We start from the raw sequence: 18,534 nt of genomic DNA on the forward strand, positions 1-18,534 counted from the left end.
TGCAGTGAACTGCAAACATTTACTATTACTTTCCAAGCTGTGACTAATTCCATGTTTGCAGTACTGTATATGGAATAGGTACTGGAGAGTAAATTTTGTTACCACAAATATTTTCAAGATTGTCAGAATGCGTGAAAGATGCTGTTCCATCTAGCTAGCTTACAACCCCCCCCCCCCCCATCAAAAAAAAAAAAAGTTACTGGGTACTACATACATGAATTTTATCCATTGTCAAAAGTCAATCACGAACAAAATAGTAGGGAACCACGATCAAGTTTGTGTTGTCAATTTAGCAAATAGCAAAAGTTTGTATCATTTATAACATTTAGGTAAAAGGGCAAATTTTTCATACTTCCCTATGTTATGATTTCTAGATATATTTTTCCCCTAAATAAAGTCTCTGTGAAAATAATTGTGACATTTGATTTGAAAAAAAAAAATTATAATATGATACAAGATTACTGTTGAATTATTTGTTTATCCTGCAGAGCAAAACCGTTGAATAAAATAAAACTTAGAATCGAGACTGTTCAAATGAACAAGCTCTATATCCACTTGTGGATAATGACCAGGGAGTGTCACACAGAATTTCTCTATCTAGCTCTCAATCATTCCAACACAGAGCTCTTATCAGAGTGTACTCTTTTCTGTGCAGGGATGTCATTCCTGAAGCAAAGAGCTCTAAGAAAGGTGGCAAAGGGGGTCCACCTGCTAAGAAGGCAGCGCCCAAGCTGAGCAAACTGGAGAAAGACCTGAAGGTCAGTCCAAGTCGCAAGTTTCTATCAAGCATCCTGTGTATACACCTTGATGTTGATTTGATCACATCCTCGGGTATCTTCTTGTAAGAGAGCTCATTAAACACACAGCCATTAGTTTAAGGACTTACTGACTTAGAGCTTTTCTACCCCACTGCCCCTCGGAAATTAAAAAAGGACTATAAGACTCAAAGGCCCGAATTCACGAAGGTGGTACAAATGAAACCATGGTTTAAACCATGGACAAAAACCATGGAGCGCCAAGTGTCGCACGGAATATTTTGTTATGAAATTGGTCATTTTGTCGACAAAATGACCGTTTCGTTAACGAAATTATCATTTCGTGGACGAAATGTTCATTTAGTTACAAAATGTTGTCATTTCGTTTCAAAATAATCATTTCATCGACGAAATGACTGATTTTGTAATGAAATATTCCATGCGACACTTGGCACTCCATGGTTTTTGTCCATGGTTTAAACCATGGTTTCATTTGTACCACCTTCGTGAATTCAGGCCAAAGTGTTGAAATGTTACAGAGGAACTACTGTGATAAGGAAGAAAACAAGCAAAGAAAATGTGGCCACTGTGCCTTTATAATTCTACAACCACATATTCATTCTGTGAGTTAATGTAGGTAAGTAGAGCAAAGACATAAATCCATGTTATGATGTCAAAAGTTGCAAACTCTATGTAGGCAAAAGAGGATTTGCATCATGAACCATTTCATCAAAAGGAAGGCATTGTCTTGTGAAGTGGTGTTTTATTTCTGCAGCCATATCCTTACTTTTGAGCTTTTACAAAGTTAAAATTTGCAGAGACTCACACAGGTGTGTGCCAAGCATTTTAGCCATCTGAGAAGTTCTTGGATTAAAATGATGATAAAGCTATTGCATGTAACAGTCAACATTTACATCCCTTGTAGCAGTATGTTAACACTCACAGAAAATTAAAGACTAACATTAAATTAATCTCTTTTTTTCAATAGTGCTTTCGTAACATATTCCTTGATGTAAAATTGTTTGTTAACTTGACATAAAAGCATTATGAATATCATACAGTATAACTTTGTCAGTGGAATTTCTTCGGGTGAAATGCCTTTTGCAGGGCTGCACACTATCCCATTTTTTCTACTGGGCTGACCTGTCTGTCAGACCAGTAGATACCCAGTTTTTCCGTTTTTTGCTGGTCCATTCCTGCAAAATTTACTGGTCCGACAGTGATTTTTACTGGTCAGGGACCGTCGGACCAGTGACAGTGTGAAGCATTACCTTTTAAATTAGCTTGTAGCAGAAAACACATGTTAATCACTTTTCTTTTGGTTGTTTTTGCGAACATCAGGCTCAGATGGATAAGTTGTGGGAGATCAGAGATCAGCTTTATCGCCAGGTGAATAACAGTGGACTGAAAGAAATTCTGGAAGCAAATGGCATTACACCACCAACAGGAGAGAGCAATGTGAGTATTGGTTTGTAAGCATGGGAGCTCTACAAATTTTAAATTTTAAATTTTGTGTTAGTTTCCCTAATTTTTCCTAATTGAAACTGCAAATATGATGAATTTGAATGAGATCGTTGTGTCCAGACAAAATCAAAATGGAATCTTTTTGTTTCTCTTTGATAAAACTCAGATCAGGATTCAGTGAAACTCAGGCATTTAAAAAATATTTCTGAGTCTCAATATGTTATCATTACAAATTGTGTACACTCACTGAATAAACTTTTTATATCACAATGTGATTTGAACAGCGATGTTTATTTGCTAGCTGTCCCTCAGATTTAGCTCTATTTATGCTCTAAAGAAAGTACTACAAATGCGTGCGCTGCTATACCATTACTAGGAGGAGGTTTTTAATGTTCCTGCCACTTGTTTAGCCATATTAATATGAATAGAAGGAAAAAGTTAATGATAATGATAATATGAAGAATTTATGTAGCATCTGTTAAAAAAAATAAAAATGTTTCAAAGCACTTTACGGTTCAAAATATATTAAGAAATTAACGCTGAATTAACATTGACAATAAGCAAGAGAATCAAACAGTTTAAAGTCAATTGTAAGTTTAAGTAATTCATGCATTACATATAACTTTCAATATTTTCTTCATATAGATGAGTCTGGAGTTTCTTTTTGAAATCATCTATGGGAACTGAGTCCTGAATTAACTCTTCATTCAGACAGTTATTGCATTCTGTGATAAACTGCATATACTGTAAATGTGAAAGGCACTGTAGTTAATCGTAAACGGGGATGAATTGACAGAGTCCAAGGTTCCAAGCTGGGTTTTCCTTTCAGCTGCTGCTCATAACTTTCCAAGATGAAACGTGAATAATGACATCAAGTGAATTTGCCCTTAAAAGAACAAGCATGCAGCGTGTGATCACTGATAGACCATGTAAATGCTAACATAAACAGTGTGATAGTTTTGTGTGTGGTGCTGATCAATGATATTGTATAGCCCTTCAATGTCGGTATCTTTGTATTTTTTGCAGCTTTGGTTTAAAATTCAGAATTTTCTGGCAATAAAAGAGATGCAGTTCATATAGAGTGCTGAAGTGATAATGTCACAGTCTTTTGTTATAGCTTTCGATGGAACCAGGTGCAATCAAACCTGTATATAGCAGCCACCCAAGGGACACAAAAAAGTGGCCATTATAGACGGTGGCCCCTAGAGATGAGTTCTTTAACATACTTTTTCTCTGGGAGGGAATTGTTTTTAGTGGTCGTATACAGCATATAAACAGGTGGTTGCTGAGACAGGTTTGACAGTACAAGTATGGGTTGATAGCAACAATAGTGTTCACAGACTGGGCCAGGTGAGGTTGTTTGGAACCAGTTTCCATGGCAATGAATTGCTATTACATCACACTTTGGTACTCTGTGGCATTATGCTTGGAAGTCAAAAGGAACTGCCCTCTTCCCCTTCTCTCATTCTAAAGGTACCCCATCTCTTCTCACAAATGATGTATTCTCATTCTCATCTCACAGCCATTGATCAGCTGAGCTGTCAAGATCTTTGAGATTGCCATCCAAAATCTTGGGTCAAAAATCCAGAAGCCATGTCTCCCATCAACTGATAGCAAAAAAGATTTGGTTTTTATGTTTCTGTACAGATTGGTCTACTCTGATGGAAGTGTCATATTAATTTGTATTTGATGTCTGTTGGTCTTGTGTAGCTCCTCAATAGTGTTGCAGATGGAATGATGTTCGGGATCCTGGAACCATGCAAGGAGTGCTCCAATGGTCAGATAGTCCTGAGTGGGTCTGGCCTGGGATACCGCTGCATGGGGAACATCTCATCCTGGACCAAATGCCAGTTCCGGAGCAAGGATGTACCCAGGAAAGCCAAGTGGGAGATACCAGAGTACCTTAAAGAGACCAGTAAATTCTTGTGAGTTTTTATCTTTTATGTCTTCATCGCGAAATGTCGCAGGAGGCATTAAGTTTTTGGTTGTCCATAATCAATTTTGTGGATGGCCTAACTTCAGAATCATTTGCGGTATCCAAATGAAACTTGGCATATGTGCTGAAGATCAAATTCATACAATTTCACCATTTCCCCCATATCTCTGCAATTTCTGAAAGTACATGAATTTTCATGAAACTTAGTGTTTACATGCATTACTAGATAAAGATTCTCTAGTGAAAGCTTTGTGCCATGTTGTCAAAGGTCTAAAGTCAAGTGAAAAATGTTAAAATTCATTGTTCTTTTTTTTTTCATCCATAACTTGAAAATGGGCCAATGTACCATCATGGAACTTATTACCTATGCATGTACTTCCTGACAACGAGTCTCTTGGGTATGGGGGGGGGGGGGGGGGGTAAAGAAACCAAAGGTCAGATTTGACTGCTAAAATTGTACTGTTTAATACTGAAATTATGCTATTTTCTCCATACCTTGGAGATTTATGGTACTCAATGTATGCACTTACTTAAACTATGATTCCATAGGGAAATATTTGGGCTGTGCAGTCAAAGGTCAAGTGAAAATGTTAAAATTTCACTATTTTCCCCACATTTTTAGCTCACCTGAGCCAAAGGCTCAAGTCCGTCGTCGTCCGTCCGTCGTGCGTCGTCCGTCGTGCGTCGTCCGTTGTGCGTAAACTTTTTACATTTTCATCTTCTTCTTGAAAACCCCAAGACCGATTTCCATCAAACTTGGCAGGTAGCATCCCTAGGGGGTTAGGAACTCAATTTGTTAAAATGGGCACCATGCCCCACCCAGGGGGCCCCCAGGGGGGCCCAAACCCCCCAAAATTAAGGAATCTGTAAAAATCTTCTTCTCTAGAACCAGAAGTGATAGAGCTAAGTTAATACTATGAGTTAGTACATTGATGACTGTAGTTTCAAGTTTGTTCATGGCAGAATCAGGGGTGCCCCCCTTGGGACCCAGGGGAGGGGGGTGGGGAGCGGTCCTAATGGGGCCTAAATTGTACATTTTCATCTTCTTCTTGAGAACCCCATGACCCATTTTCACCAAACTTGGCAGGTAGCATCCCTAGGGGGTTAGGATCTCAATCTGTTAAAATGGGCACCATGCCCCACCCAGGGGGCCCCCAGGGGGCCCCAAACCCCCCAAAATGAAGAAATCTTTAAAAATCTTCTCTGGAATCAGAAGTTATAGAGCTAAGATAATACTATGAGTGAGTACATTAATGACTGTAGTTTCAAGTTTGTTCATAGCAGATCCAGGGGTGCCCCTCTTGGGGTGGGGGGGGGGGGGAAGGTCCGAATGGGGGCCTGAATTGTACATTTTCATCTTCTTCCTGAAAACCTCATAATGGATTTTTGTCAAACTTGGCAGGTAGCATCCCTAGGGGGTCAGGATCTCAATTTATCAAAATGGGCACCATGCCCCACCCAGGGGGCCCCAGGGGGCCCCAATCTCCCCAAATTAAGGAATCTTGAAAAAATTTGGGCCCTTTTTTTTTTATTGTACATTTTCATCTTCTACTTGAGAATGCCTGGTCAAATTTTAGTAGAGCTGTGAATAATTTAGATTAGTGACTGCGTGAAAGGTGAACTTGCGATACTCAGGTGAGCGCTAGACCCGCGGGTCTCTTGTTTAAATAGCTCCCCATATTTCTGTGAAAATTGGATAGTACTTACCAGTTATTTGAAGAAAGTTTTTGGCATAGAGTCAAAGGGGAAGGATCTCTGACACATTTCGCCATCCAAATGAAACCTTATTCAAGGAATGTAAACACTCAACACACTTGTGGGTGTGCAAAACTTTTGAACATGTCATCCCAATTTTTTGCCAGTCATGAGAAATTGTTATCTCACATTGTCAACATGTACTATGAACCTATTTGGAGAATAATAATATATGGCAGAGACATACCAGGCACCATAGCAACATTTCTTGTTTGTTTTTGCTTAATGGTCATTTATCAACAAAATTCCAATTAAAGTAGTAGAGTTTTAATGGGTACTGTGCAAAAACAGAAGAGTTTTGTCTGTTATCTGGAGATCAGTCAAGATTCAACTACACCATTAGTTACACGTTTACAATACCACTTGTAGATGGGATAGAATTAGCTCTTGTGTGAACTTCTGATGCCATTGCAAAGCAAATGTGGTGAAACTGATTGTACCCAACTGTTGTATCATTGAAAACAATTTGTACCAGTTCAGGTATTTTGACACTGATGGTGATTTGATTGTGCTTTAAATATGCTTCAGTCGTTTATGCTCAAAGCCAAGAATGAGGAATATTCAGTTCATGAGTTTATAATTCTCTGTTTATAATTCTTTATAAAGTCTTTGTCACAATAAAAGTCATGTAGATTATTCAAAACCATCCATTAATTGTCATCAAATCAATCTTAATGTGTGACAGATGTCTGACAAAATCCATTGACTAAATATACTAAGGCACCCCAAGTGCAGACCTAATGCAAAAGTTTGTCGTATCTTTGTACTACTAATCTTTCCTATGTTTTGCTTAAGATGTAAAGAAATGCAGTTTTCTTCATCTTTTCTCTCATTTGTTTTTTCAATAATTTCTAATGGTACTCGTCTGTTTTCAGAGAAAGCTTCAAGTTCAAGCCTTACAACAAGGGCAAGAGGCTCTTTCCAGAAGATGAGGAGCCATCAACATCAGCAAGTTCTGCTGGAGAGGGCAAACGGTTAGTTAAATAGAAAGGGAACAACACAGAACTACAGAAATATCTCTTGAACATGACTCTGTCAGATTTGCTTAAACTCTGTTGTCTTGACACATACATGTATCATTATCATAATCATTTTCACATACGTTCCAGTACTTTTGGCTGTTTCAGTGCACTTCTACAGTGGCAGCTTTGCTCAAAACAGAATGCATGTTGTCAATAATGTCAAACTTTTGAATGCTCCTTTCATTAACCCAGACTTTTGCCAGCTTATGCTTTCATATTGATAAATACCTTCATTTTTATGTTGAAATTTTTTCTTTCTCTTCTTGCATATTGTTTGCCTATTCATTTATGTCATTGTATAACCATTTATTGGGTAGGTGGCCATTTCAGCCAACTACAGTGTCTAACAAGTTTCTATAGAGATGGTGATACTTAAAGATAATATAAAGTTTTGGTACCTCAAAAGTTTCCCTGAATTTCCTTGTCTTATTTTGTGTTTTAGGTTAAAGTACCTTTCATATAACTAACACTGTGAGACTTACTCGCCCCAAAGTGCTCTCATGTCTTAGTAATCATGCAATTAACTGCGACCAGCAGCCCCATACGCATAGCGTAATGGGGCTTCGCATGTAGTATTCAGGATCATGAAAGATTTAGTATCGCGGGTAAATATCAACTTAAAATCCAAAAATTTCTTCAATTTGAAGACTTACCAATTAAATTGAAGTATTGAAAACAGGCTTCGGGCAACGTTTGGTTCTGCCAATAGTCCCTTTCTCTTCGAATTGGTGACTGAATTTGACTCGGTCGAGAGGACATTGGGAGAGCTACATACACTGAATACTACGGCCAGTGCATTGGCACACATCACATGTGCACAAATTTCAAATCCATGAACGGATAAGATGTTTGTGTGCGCATGCGCTGGCCGTCAATTCAGTGTAGCTCTCCCAAGGTCCTCTCGACCGAGTCACATTCAGTCATCAATTCGAACAGAAAGGGACTATTGGCAATACCAAACGTTGCCCGAAGCCTGTTTTCAATACTTCAACTTAACTGGTAAGTCTTCAAATTGAAGAAAATTTTGGATTTTAAGTTGATATTTACCCGCGATACTAAATCTGTCATGATGCTGAATGCTACAATGCGAAGCCCCATTTAGCTATGCGTATGGGGCTGCACGCTGCTGGTCACAGTTGTCAGGCAATAATGGTTTCGTACAAAAGGTGTACTACCTCGCCGCCGTACGGCGACGGCTCTGGTACGAAACCATTATTGCATGATTACTAAGACATGAGAGCACTTTGGGGCGAGTAAGTCTCACAGTGTTAGTTATATGAAAGGTACTTTAACCTGAAACACAAACAAGGAAATTCAGGGAAACTTTTGAGGTACCAAAACTTTATATTATCTTTAAAAAAAATGTGTTGTTTCATTATTAAAAAAAAAAAAAAAAAAAATGTTTCACCTTCCAGAAGTACTGTCTCAAATCATGAATGTGTATGCTTATGATTGACATGCCTTTGGCATTCATTGGGGTGGGGGGGGGGGGGTTAGATGTGAATATCAGTTTTATTCATAGAATTTAAATCATTACCAAGTTTATAAACTAAAACTTAAATGTCGTTAATGAGTTTTACTAGTGGATATTGGTATGATTCATAGAATTGAATAACCCAGTATACCTCTGAACCTCCTTCACAATCCCAATGCAGTAAGTCCGCCAAGAAGAAAGACGAGCCGCCCCTTCACAAATGCACCATTGTCCTCCATGGCAAACTGAGCCAAAGCAACACGGATGTGAGGGCCAGGGTCCAGGAGCTTGGGGGAGAGGTGTCTGGTACCATCACTCCACAGACTGCCTGTGTCATCAGCACCGAGGGTAAATCCACAGATGTCAACTGTTACTTTTTACGATATTTTGTACTGTTTTTTTTTTTTTTGTGCAAAAAATACTAAAGCTTTCATTTGAAATACTGTTTTTCTAATTGTATTGCTACACTTGTCTATTGCAAAAATACTGTTTTTCCTCCATAATGTGGCTTTTAAGGTCTTGGAACACTACAATGCTGTTTTACAAGGGTGGTATCCTTGTAAATCACTTCTTTCTGTATGTGTATGTGTGTGTTTATATTATTGTGTGTGTGATTGTGTGCGCTTGCAAGCATTGTGCCTACCTCATTCTTCAGGTACTAAGATTTCATTACAAGCTCACATTGTTGGGATCATTGTGATCCCTTGTTTGAAGACATGATATTTTCAAAGTCGTTATCTCTTTAATTGTTTCAAATAAAAATCATGATGATATCAAATGGTTCTGTGCTTCACACTCGCGTATATTTCCTAAAAGTTTGTCCCATTTGTGAACTATGTCACTGCTCTCTGCACTATATTTTGGTTTGCTGAGATATGGAAGTAAACTATGAAGTTTGAACACCATAATTAGTAATCATTTCCATGTGTTTGTATGCATGTTCAGCTGAAGTGAAGAAGATGAACAAGAAGATGAGAGAGGCCAAGGCTAATGATGTACATGTGGTCTCAGAGGACTTCCTTGATGCAGTCAAGAAGGGTGGGGCTGCACTGATGATCTCTCAGCACAGCATTTGTAGCTGGGGCTCTGATGTAAGTTTGTGTTAGTGGAGGTGGTCCAGAAGAAGGCAGAGGCCAAAAAGTGGTAGTGTTGGTGGTGATTGGGACTGTTTGTTTGTTTGTATGTTTGTTTGTTCATTTTCCATCTGAGAAGATGGCTGGATAGCCCATATTCAGCTATACTATAAAGCTGGTCTTCCATGGGGTCCAGTTGGATGTGAGGTGGGACCACTTCACAGGGTTAAACACCCTGCTCTTTGCGATGAATGAATGAAGCAGGATCTTTAACATGCATGAGTTGTGACTCTCTCACACACGGGGACCTACATTTTATGTCCTATCCGAGGGACAGAGTGTTTTGCCTCTTGCTAGAGGGGACGGTATGATTACACACAACATTGCTCAGTCCAGACTCGGGTATCGAACCCGGGTAGTTGGGTTGGAGGCAGATGTGCTATCGACTAAGCCAACTCACTGATGTTGTGGTGGTGGTGGTAGGGATGATTGTGATGGTAGATGATGGTGATGACAGTGGCAGTTGGAGTGGTTGCAATGGTGATAATTCTATCGCTATCATACATTGTTGGACATATGGCGTGCATCTTCCTGCATGTGTAAACTGTTTACATTTTCACTTTTTGACAACCCCTCAACAGATTTTCATCAAACTTGGGAGGTAGCATTCCTGGGATGAAAAGATATCAATATGTTCAAATGGGCACCACCACCCCCCCCCCTCCCTTTCCCAAAAGCCCCCAAATTTAAGAGTCTCTAAAAACCTTCGGGCCCAAGTTTGGGCCCAGTTTTCCAATTTTCATCTTCTTGAAAATGCATGGCCAAATTTTCACCAAACTTGGCAGGAATTTTCACTTGGATAATAGAATATAATTATACTTGTACAAATGGGCACAATGCCTCACTTGGGGTTTCCCAGGGGGGCCAGCACCCAAAGATTAGAGGATCTTTGAAAAGTCTTCTTCTATATAACCAGATTTACTCTGGAAAAAAAATACAATGTACATTAGTGAATGTACTGTTAAGTTTGTTTGTGACAATCCAATGGTGGCCCCCTTGGGGCTGGGACCAAATGGGGGGTTAGTTTTCACATTTTGAACTTCTTTTTGAAATTCGCAGACAAATTTTCTTCAGACTTTGCAGGTATTATTTGCAGTGCCATACCATTCAAATGAACACTGTGCCGTCCTGGAGGTCCCCCAAAGCTCTCCAAGTTTGATATGTTCTTTTTGGTAAATAGTCTGCAAGCATATGTGGAAGGTGATTTTTCGATACTCAGATGAGGGCAAGACCCCTGGGTCTCTTGGTATGGTAATGGTGGTGGCAGTGGAAATGTTTGTGATGGTGGTGGTAGTGGTGATTGCAATGGGGGGTTTGTGACGGCAGTGCTAGTGATTGTTGGTGATACAACTGTACTGGGAATTTTTCTGATGGTCATGGCAGTGATTGGGATATTTGCCGTGGGGATGATAAGGTGGTGGTTGTGGTGGTAGTGATGATGCTGATGGAAGTTACTGAGGTGTTAACATGGATTGTTGTGATGTGAGTCATGTTCTTAATATTAGAAATGATTATGATAACTTTAGGGAATAGTTGACATGGTTGTATTGGTTGTTGGTGTAGAAGAGATAGTGATTGTGGTGGTAACTAGTGGTAACTGTGGTTATTGGTTATAATGCATGGCAGTCTTGCATTTGATGTTTTCAGAACCTTGTTGCATTTTTGTTTCAAAGCAAACAAGTATCAAACAAGTATTTTTTAGTGCTGACACCATTTTATAGATACTGCAAACACAAATCGATTAACAGTTTCTTCATTAGCAAACGCATCTTCTGATGACCTGACATATTTCTCCTAACCATTTACCAGTAGCTATGTAATCATGTTTTAGATTGAACCAGAGAGTCATGTAAACAGTCAAGAAAGTGAGTGTAGTTGTGGTGACTAAATTTACATGGCAAATACCGTCACTCCATTTACCCAACAAATGTAAAAGAATAATTAAAACAAGTATATACATGCTTTCCTTTTGAGTGATATGTCAGTATCAGATGACATCCTAACTCCAAATTCATCACTAGTGTTGAATGTCTTTCCTTTTTCCAGCCAACCAGCAGAATCACTGCAACCATTCCTGTGGCCACTAAGAGCGCAGGACAGATCCAAAGAGAAAAAGATGGTAAGATTTGTGATACATTTAATGTCTTGCCAAGCTCTAGCTCCTGTTGCTGATGTTCAATCATGCAAGTAAATTCTCAAGTGGAAATCTGTGCACAACTCACAACATCCTTTGCCATATGATACATGATATGGTAGAAATATATGGTGCAAATGACTTGTGTGTAGGTACTCCGAGACAGGAGATATGTATTTTGTGTACCTTATTTTGTATATTTGCACATTTGTACATCTGAACATTCAAGTAGAATGTTAAGTGTATTCCTTGACAGGAGATATTATGTTATGTAAACCCGGAATAACAGTTAGTGAGAAGGATGGAAACATATTTGGAGATGCTTCCGTTATAAAGAGAGAGAGAGTTAATGGTCAATCCTTAGTGGTCGAATGATATTATCAAAGAGATTTTTAATTGCTTGTATTAAAACCAGGGACTGTACTTTGATAGAATATTAGTGGTCATGTGAGAATGGGACATCCCTGTTGAATAACCAGGACACTTCAATTGCTCTGATTTGAAATCTAGATACATTTTACTAGTGATGGTAATAGTACAAATGTCTGTGTGGAACTTGAGCAGTTTCGATAATTAGAATTTTGCGTTATTTTTTATGCCTCCGCCACGAAGTGGTGCCGGAGGCATTATGTTTTCGGGTTGTCCGTCCGTCCGTCCGTCCGTCCGTCCGTCCTTCCGTCCGTCCGTAATGAATTTTGTGGACAAGGTAACTATCGAAACCTGTTGAGGTATCCTAATGAAACTTGGCATGTATGTGTATTAGGGGGTGAAGTTGTGCCTATCAACTTTTGGGTGCACATGCTCAAGGTCAAAGGTCAAAAGGTCAAGGTCAAATACATAAAATTTCACTATTTCCACCATATCTATTGAATGCCTGAAGATATTTTCTTGAAACTTAGTGTATACATGTATTACCCAATTAAGATTCTCTGGTGAAAGTTTGGATCATGCGGTCAAAGGTCAAAGGTCAAAGGGTCAGGGTCAAATACGTAAAATTTCACTATTTCCACCATATCTATTGAATGCCTGAAGAGATTTTCTTGAAACTTAGTGTATACATGTATTACCCAATTAAGATTCTCTAGTGAAAGTTGTGGTCATGAGGTCAAAGGTCAAAAGGTCAGGGTCAAATACATAAAATTTCACTATTTCCACCATATCTATTGAATGCCTGAAGATATTTTCTTGAAACTTAGTGTATACATGTATTACCCAATTAAGATTCTCTGGTGAAAGTTTGGGTCATGAAGTCAAAGGTCAAAGGTCAAAAGGTCAAGTAAAAATATTAAAACTTCTTTTTTTTTCTCCGTACCTTGGAAAATTGTTCAAGGTATCTTCATGGAACATACACTGTAGTATATACATGTACTGACTGGAAGTGATTATCTAGAGAATATAGGGTTCATGGGGTCAAAGGTCAGGGGTCAAAGGTCAAGTGCAAGACTTCAAAATTTTACTATTACCCTCATATTTATGCAGTGCCAGCAGGGTTATTTTTTTTACACTTGGTGTATGCGTGTGTAACCTAATAGAAATTCTCTGGAAAGTTTTTTTTTTCTTCTTTTTTTTGCCTCAAAGGTCAAAAGGTCAAAGATCAAGTGAAAGTGCTGAACTAACTTTTTCCTCCATATCTCGGAAGTGGCTCAAGTTATCTTGAAACTTAGTACATATTATGCATGTTCTACCTGAAAGTAATTATCTTATGAATTTTAGGGTCAAGGGCCAGATGAAAATGGTAACAATTTACTATTCAATTCAGAAATTGCACTTTTTCTCCACACCTGTACCTTGAAAATTACTCAATGCCTAAATGTATGAATGGGTCAAAGTCAGGTTAAAGTCCTTAAATCCCTAGATACATGCTCTCCTATTCATCCAATTAAACCTAGGTCAAGGAAGGTGAACATTCAACACATTTATGACAAACTTTTCATTTCAATATTTTGCCAATTTTGTGAAAATGTAATCACACATTGTCCACATGTACTATCTAGACCTATTGGGAAAATCATGCATTATGGCGGAGGCATACCAGTCGCCAAAGCGACATTTCTAGTTTATCTTCAGGTAGTTTATTTTCTATTTACCGTGGTACCTGGAAATGGTATAATTTAGAAAGAACACTTCAGTATATATGTCATCCACTTCTTGAAATCATATGGTATTTTCTACAGCTGTTCACCAAGACTGGCATTTCTTGGTTATTGTCCAGATTTTGTTGTTGTTGTTCTGATTAGCCTTGCAATTAGCTGTTTGCAGCTCTGATAGTCCCCAAGGACATTACCATGGCTGCCTCTCTACAAATGGACAGTGCACAAACAAAGCATCGAAATTGACTGATTAAGAAGAGAGCTTTGTATACAGTGCATGGCTTTCATGTTTGTTTGTTTGTGTGTGTGTGTATGTGTGTATGTATGTGTGGAATTATCAGTGTTTGTATCCATCTTTGAGGAAACCAGTAGAGCTGAGTGGCTGTGTTTGTGTGAAAGGGGCTATCTCTGCCTTACTATGATAACTAAAATGCAGAGAAAATTTGCCTTGAAGTTTGATATTTTCCATGGCTGTAGAAGTCATTAAACTTTAGGTTGGTCATCAGTTTTCTTTTAGAATGATTCGCACACTTCAAATTTTATCTGATAATTTCCTTGTCTCAAACTTTCCCAAATCTTGTTGAATTACTGGTTTTATTCATATGCACCACTTTGCATCCACTTAGTCATATTATAGGTACTGCAACCCATTTTATTCGACAGAAGGGTGTATCTACAGACACACTCTTCTGCCAGATTAATCTATTGGCAGTTTACCAAGTGATTGTTTCGGCAAAAAAGGTTATCCATAGATACATCCTACTGCCTAGTTTTCAAGCACTCTCTCATGTATTGCTAAAATTTTGCCCAGGTTTGAATCTAGAGATATGCACTTCTGCCAAATTTTTGAACACTCTCCATGTGACTTCAATTTTGTAGTTACAAATATCCCATTTTGCCAAATCAAAAGGAAACAAACTTGCTAGAAAGGTAGGAAATAGGCTCGAATATCTTGAAAGCACAAGTTTAATGACTTGTGAGAATTGACATAGATCATTTCAGTCTGCAAAACATGTCAAATGGGGGGAAAATGGAAACACCCAAAATTTATATTTTCACCCCTAGGCCCTTTTACCAACACAGGCTCACTTGAAATACATGATGAAATGTTTTAACCTAGTTTCATGCATGTGTCATTGCTTTTGAGTAGCCAGGTTCTCTTTCTCTTTCTCTTTCTATGTACTTCCATGTACTTCCATTTCTAGATGTACAGTGTATATTATATTCATCTACATGATTAATCTTGAGGTCATTTATTTTATCCTATATTTCTTTGTACCTCCTTCTGTTCTAGCTGATACTAGATTAAAGGGAAACTGCATTTTTTGTTTAAGTTGACTGTAGTGAAAAGGTGATAGTCAAATAAAGGGAACAAGGAAATTTCCTTGCAATCAGATGCAAATACTAATGAGAAAGTTGTAAAATTTCTAAGTTCCTGATGTTTTTACCAGCCAGTGATATCCGATGCGATCATATGTAGAAATTTGATAAGGTGGCAATGTCCTTGCTGTGCAATTACCCCATTGATATCTAAATAAAATTGAAGATTAAAAAAAAAAGTCAATAATTTGGCATACTTTGGTATCAAAGAATTAGGTTGCCAGGTTGACTTTTATTGATATGATGGTTGTGGTTACTTATGTTGTCAAAAGATATTTTGGTAGCAATTACCAATTCAAATCTCTTGAAAAAATGGGGCCCCTTCCAAATACTGCTCAGTACCCACACATTTTTCATTAATAATTAGACTCATTGGCCTGATACTCGTTGCCCTGCTGGATGTGTAGTTGAATGCTACATTTCATGAGTGCAAATGTTTGTAAGTCCAAAGTCTATACTTCCACAGTAGCAATATCAGTCAAGCCTGTAAGCAAATACCATTGATTCATGGCAGGGTGAATGAGTTTCAGTATGTTTATGAGCCAGAAAGAAGCAAATGGCAGTGAAGTGATTATTCCAATCCTGATGATAAATAGAATATGTAGTCATAGTGTTTTGAATCTGACACTTGACCAGACTTTCTCAAACATGGTGTTAAAGAATATTGGGCCAATATTGTAAAATATCTAGTAATATCTAGAGGTGTTTTCAGTGGATTTAAAAAGATTTATAAACATGTTTACTGCAATGGAGCTTGTGAGCTTTGTCCAACTGGACCAATGAAGTATAAAGTCATAACACAAAAGATCTTCATTCAAATGAAAAAATTATTTTCTTTGATTAGCCAAGAGTATATACTTGTTTCCTTTTTGATATATACATGCAGTTGAATTTGTATATGTCTCTTTTCTTGAATGTTTTAAGTCTTAATAGCCAAAGCCTATGTTATATTCTCATCAATTTCTTAGATTTCTGTACACAGCATTAATATTATTTGTTTGCCACACTTTTAAACATAAAGATCAAAATCTTCTTTCAGTTAACAAGTTGAGTGTATCAGCTGATTTGCACGTTGGGAAAAGTAGCTGGCAGTCACATTTATCACTCGAATTGTTCTCAGGTATATGACTGGTATCTGAGATTTGAAAGCATAGGATTGGAACATCTCTTACACATTTCTGTTCTTGGTATCAGAGGCAAGCAGACACTTATTAAAGCAACAGTTCACCCTTTCTGTGGCCGAGATTTTATGGACAGTTTACACAACACTGTGGGGTTTTTCAGTGCCTAGTGGCACTCAAAACACATAAAGGGTTAAGTAAAACAATGCAATTTTGTGTAATTGCCATGGCAACGATACCATCATCCCTCATTCCTCTTCTCATGTCCCCAGAGAACAAGTTTGCCGCCATCATGCCCAAGAGCTCCAAGATGCAGGTGAAAGGAGGAGGGGTCGTTGACCCAGATTCAGGTAAGTGCATTTCTACCTTCTTCCCATCCTTGAGTTGTGGCTCAGTGGACCAGACCTGTAGGCCCTTCAACCATGAGGTCCCGGGTCCAAATCCCCTGACATCAGCAGTCAGGGGGCGAGGTGCCTTATCCTCGTCGCATATCCCTGTCAAGAGGACATATAGTCACCAGGTCATTTAGCCCTAAACATCTCATTGCTCCCCTCTTTGCCATGTATGGTAGATTAAAACTTAAAAACTTGATACACCATGGCATCAAGACAATGACATTACAGTAGTTCATTTATGAGGACACTTTTGTGACAACAGAATAAATACAGTATGAATAAAAAATAAAAAACAAGTGGGATTGATGGAGAATTTGCATCTGAACTATAAATGGAAAGCAAAAGGTTTATGGAGGCATTAGGGACACTTAGTAATTCACTGTAATGTGCAGATTACATGATGTTCATTGTTGAAGTAAATCTGAATGAACACAACTGTGCCAGGGCTAACCTTGCCGCATAGATTTTGTATACTATTTACATAATTAAACTGGCAAAGGTTAAGCATAGGATTGAAGGATAACGGGTAAATGCATCTGCTTACCAAAAGAGTTATTGCAAGTTGTGTGTCAAATCATTTCGTCTAAAACAAGAGGAATATTTAGGTAGCTATCAAAATATTTTACACCAAAACAAGTAGAATGATTCATCACCAAATTTTAAATCTGGCTTAATTATCAATGGATAAACACAGATTCTTGTTCACAGGTAGGTACATAAGAGTACCATCCAGTTAATAGATGGAATATGTCATGTATTATTCAAGAATCTTAATGGACATAATATTCACATATTATGCAGATTAAGATGAAGAGTAGTTGGAGAAGTAAATGGAATATCACATACTACTACAATTACCACTTAATGGCCGTATATGAGAAAGAGTACACCATGCTTTTAAATACCAAATATCTCTGTCCATCAACATTGTTTGCATGTTGGCTAATTCATGTCCAATATCTTGTGTAATGCAATTAATATACTGTAGTTCAGAGGTCTCCTCCCTCTGTATGGGCAGGATAGTGCAAAGGAACAAATATGTGATTTAATTTTGTTGAATATCATACAGCATGTTCCTGTATTCCATCATTTTGTATGAATGCTCAATAAGCTTGAATAAAACTTCACATGTATTAGAGAAGTGTGCCTTGGAGGTATTCATGTGGCAAGCTTAAAAAAAAAATGAGACTGAATGCTTCCCGAACCGTGCCAGTTCATGCCACCATGGTAGAATCGGGATCACTCTGACATGGTAGTGCTCTGACATGGTTCACTTATTTGAGGCTGAACACATCCCAGGTTGCTTGTCACTTCCAGTTGCTGTTTGAATTAATTTTCGACTTGCACGCTCATTGAATTTTGAAGAATGAATCAAAGTCGGCTCTTCTGTTTTTAACTCACCTGAGCCGAAGGCTCAAGTGAGCTATTGCGATCGCTCTTCGTCCGGCGTCCGTCATGCGTCATGTGTCGTCCGTCGTGCGTAAACTTTTTACATTTTCATCTTCTTCTTGAGATCCCCATGACCGATTTTCACCAAGAGGGATAGGATCTCAATTTGTTCAAATGGGCACCATGGCCCACCTGGGGGGCCCCAGGGGGGCCCAAACCCCCTAAAATTAAGGAATCTTTAAAAATCTTCTTCTCTAGAAGTTATATTCCATATACATGTAAACCCGTCAGGACTACTACCGTCAAAATGTGCATTTGAACTCATTAGTAATGAGACATTTAATTTCTCTTATTTAAGGACTACACACAGCATCATAGGAATAATCTTTTCTATTCTTTATAAAGATTAAGACATACAATTGTACACACTGTGACAAACTGCCCTATTAAATGTTGATAGCTATCGTTTAATGCAAGATAATTTTT

At 38.2% G+C, this 18,534-nt stretch overlaps 1 protein-coding gene across 1 annotated transcript in view; it reads left to right on the plus strand.

Annotated features, from left to right (window-relative positions):
• LOC140235436 (poly [ADP-ribose] polymerase 1-like) overlaps positions 1-18,534 on the plus strand; it is a 73,171-nt gene that overhangs the window by 12,711 nt on the left and 41,926 nt on the right. Inside the window, exons 5-12 of the mRNA XM_072315465.1 lie at positions 656-758; positions 2,097-2,213; positions 3,930-4,144; positions 6,786-6,884; positions 8,588-8,754; positions 9,352-9,497; positions 11,586-11,658; positions 16,537-16,614. Of these exons, the coding sequence (XP_072171566.1) occupies positions 656-758; positions 2,097-2,213; positions 3,930-4,144; positions 6,786-6,884; positions 8,588-8,754; positions 9,352-9,497; positions 11,586-11,658; positions 16,537-16,614 (998 nt within the window). The remainder of the gene's footprint in view (positions 1-655; positions 759-2,096; positions 2,214-3,929; positions 4,145-6,785; positions 6,885-8,587; positions 8,755-9,351; positions 9,498-11,585; positions 11,659-16,536; positions 16,615-18,534) is intronic.

The sequence above is a fragment of the Diadema setosum genome, chromosome 1 (assembly GCF_964275005.1).
Source record: "Diadema setosum chromosome 1, eeDiaSeto1, whole genome shotgun sequence".
Lineage (NCBI taxonomy): Eukaryota > Metazoa > Echinodermata > Echinoidea > Diadematoida > Diadematidae > Diadema > Diadema setosum.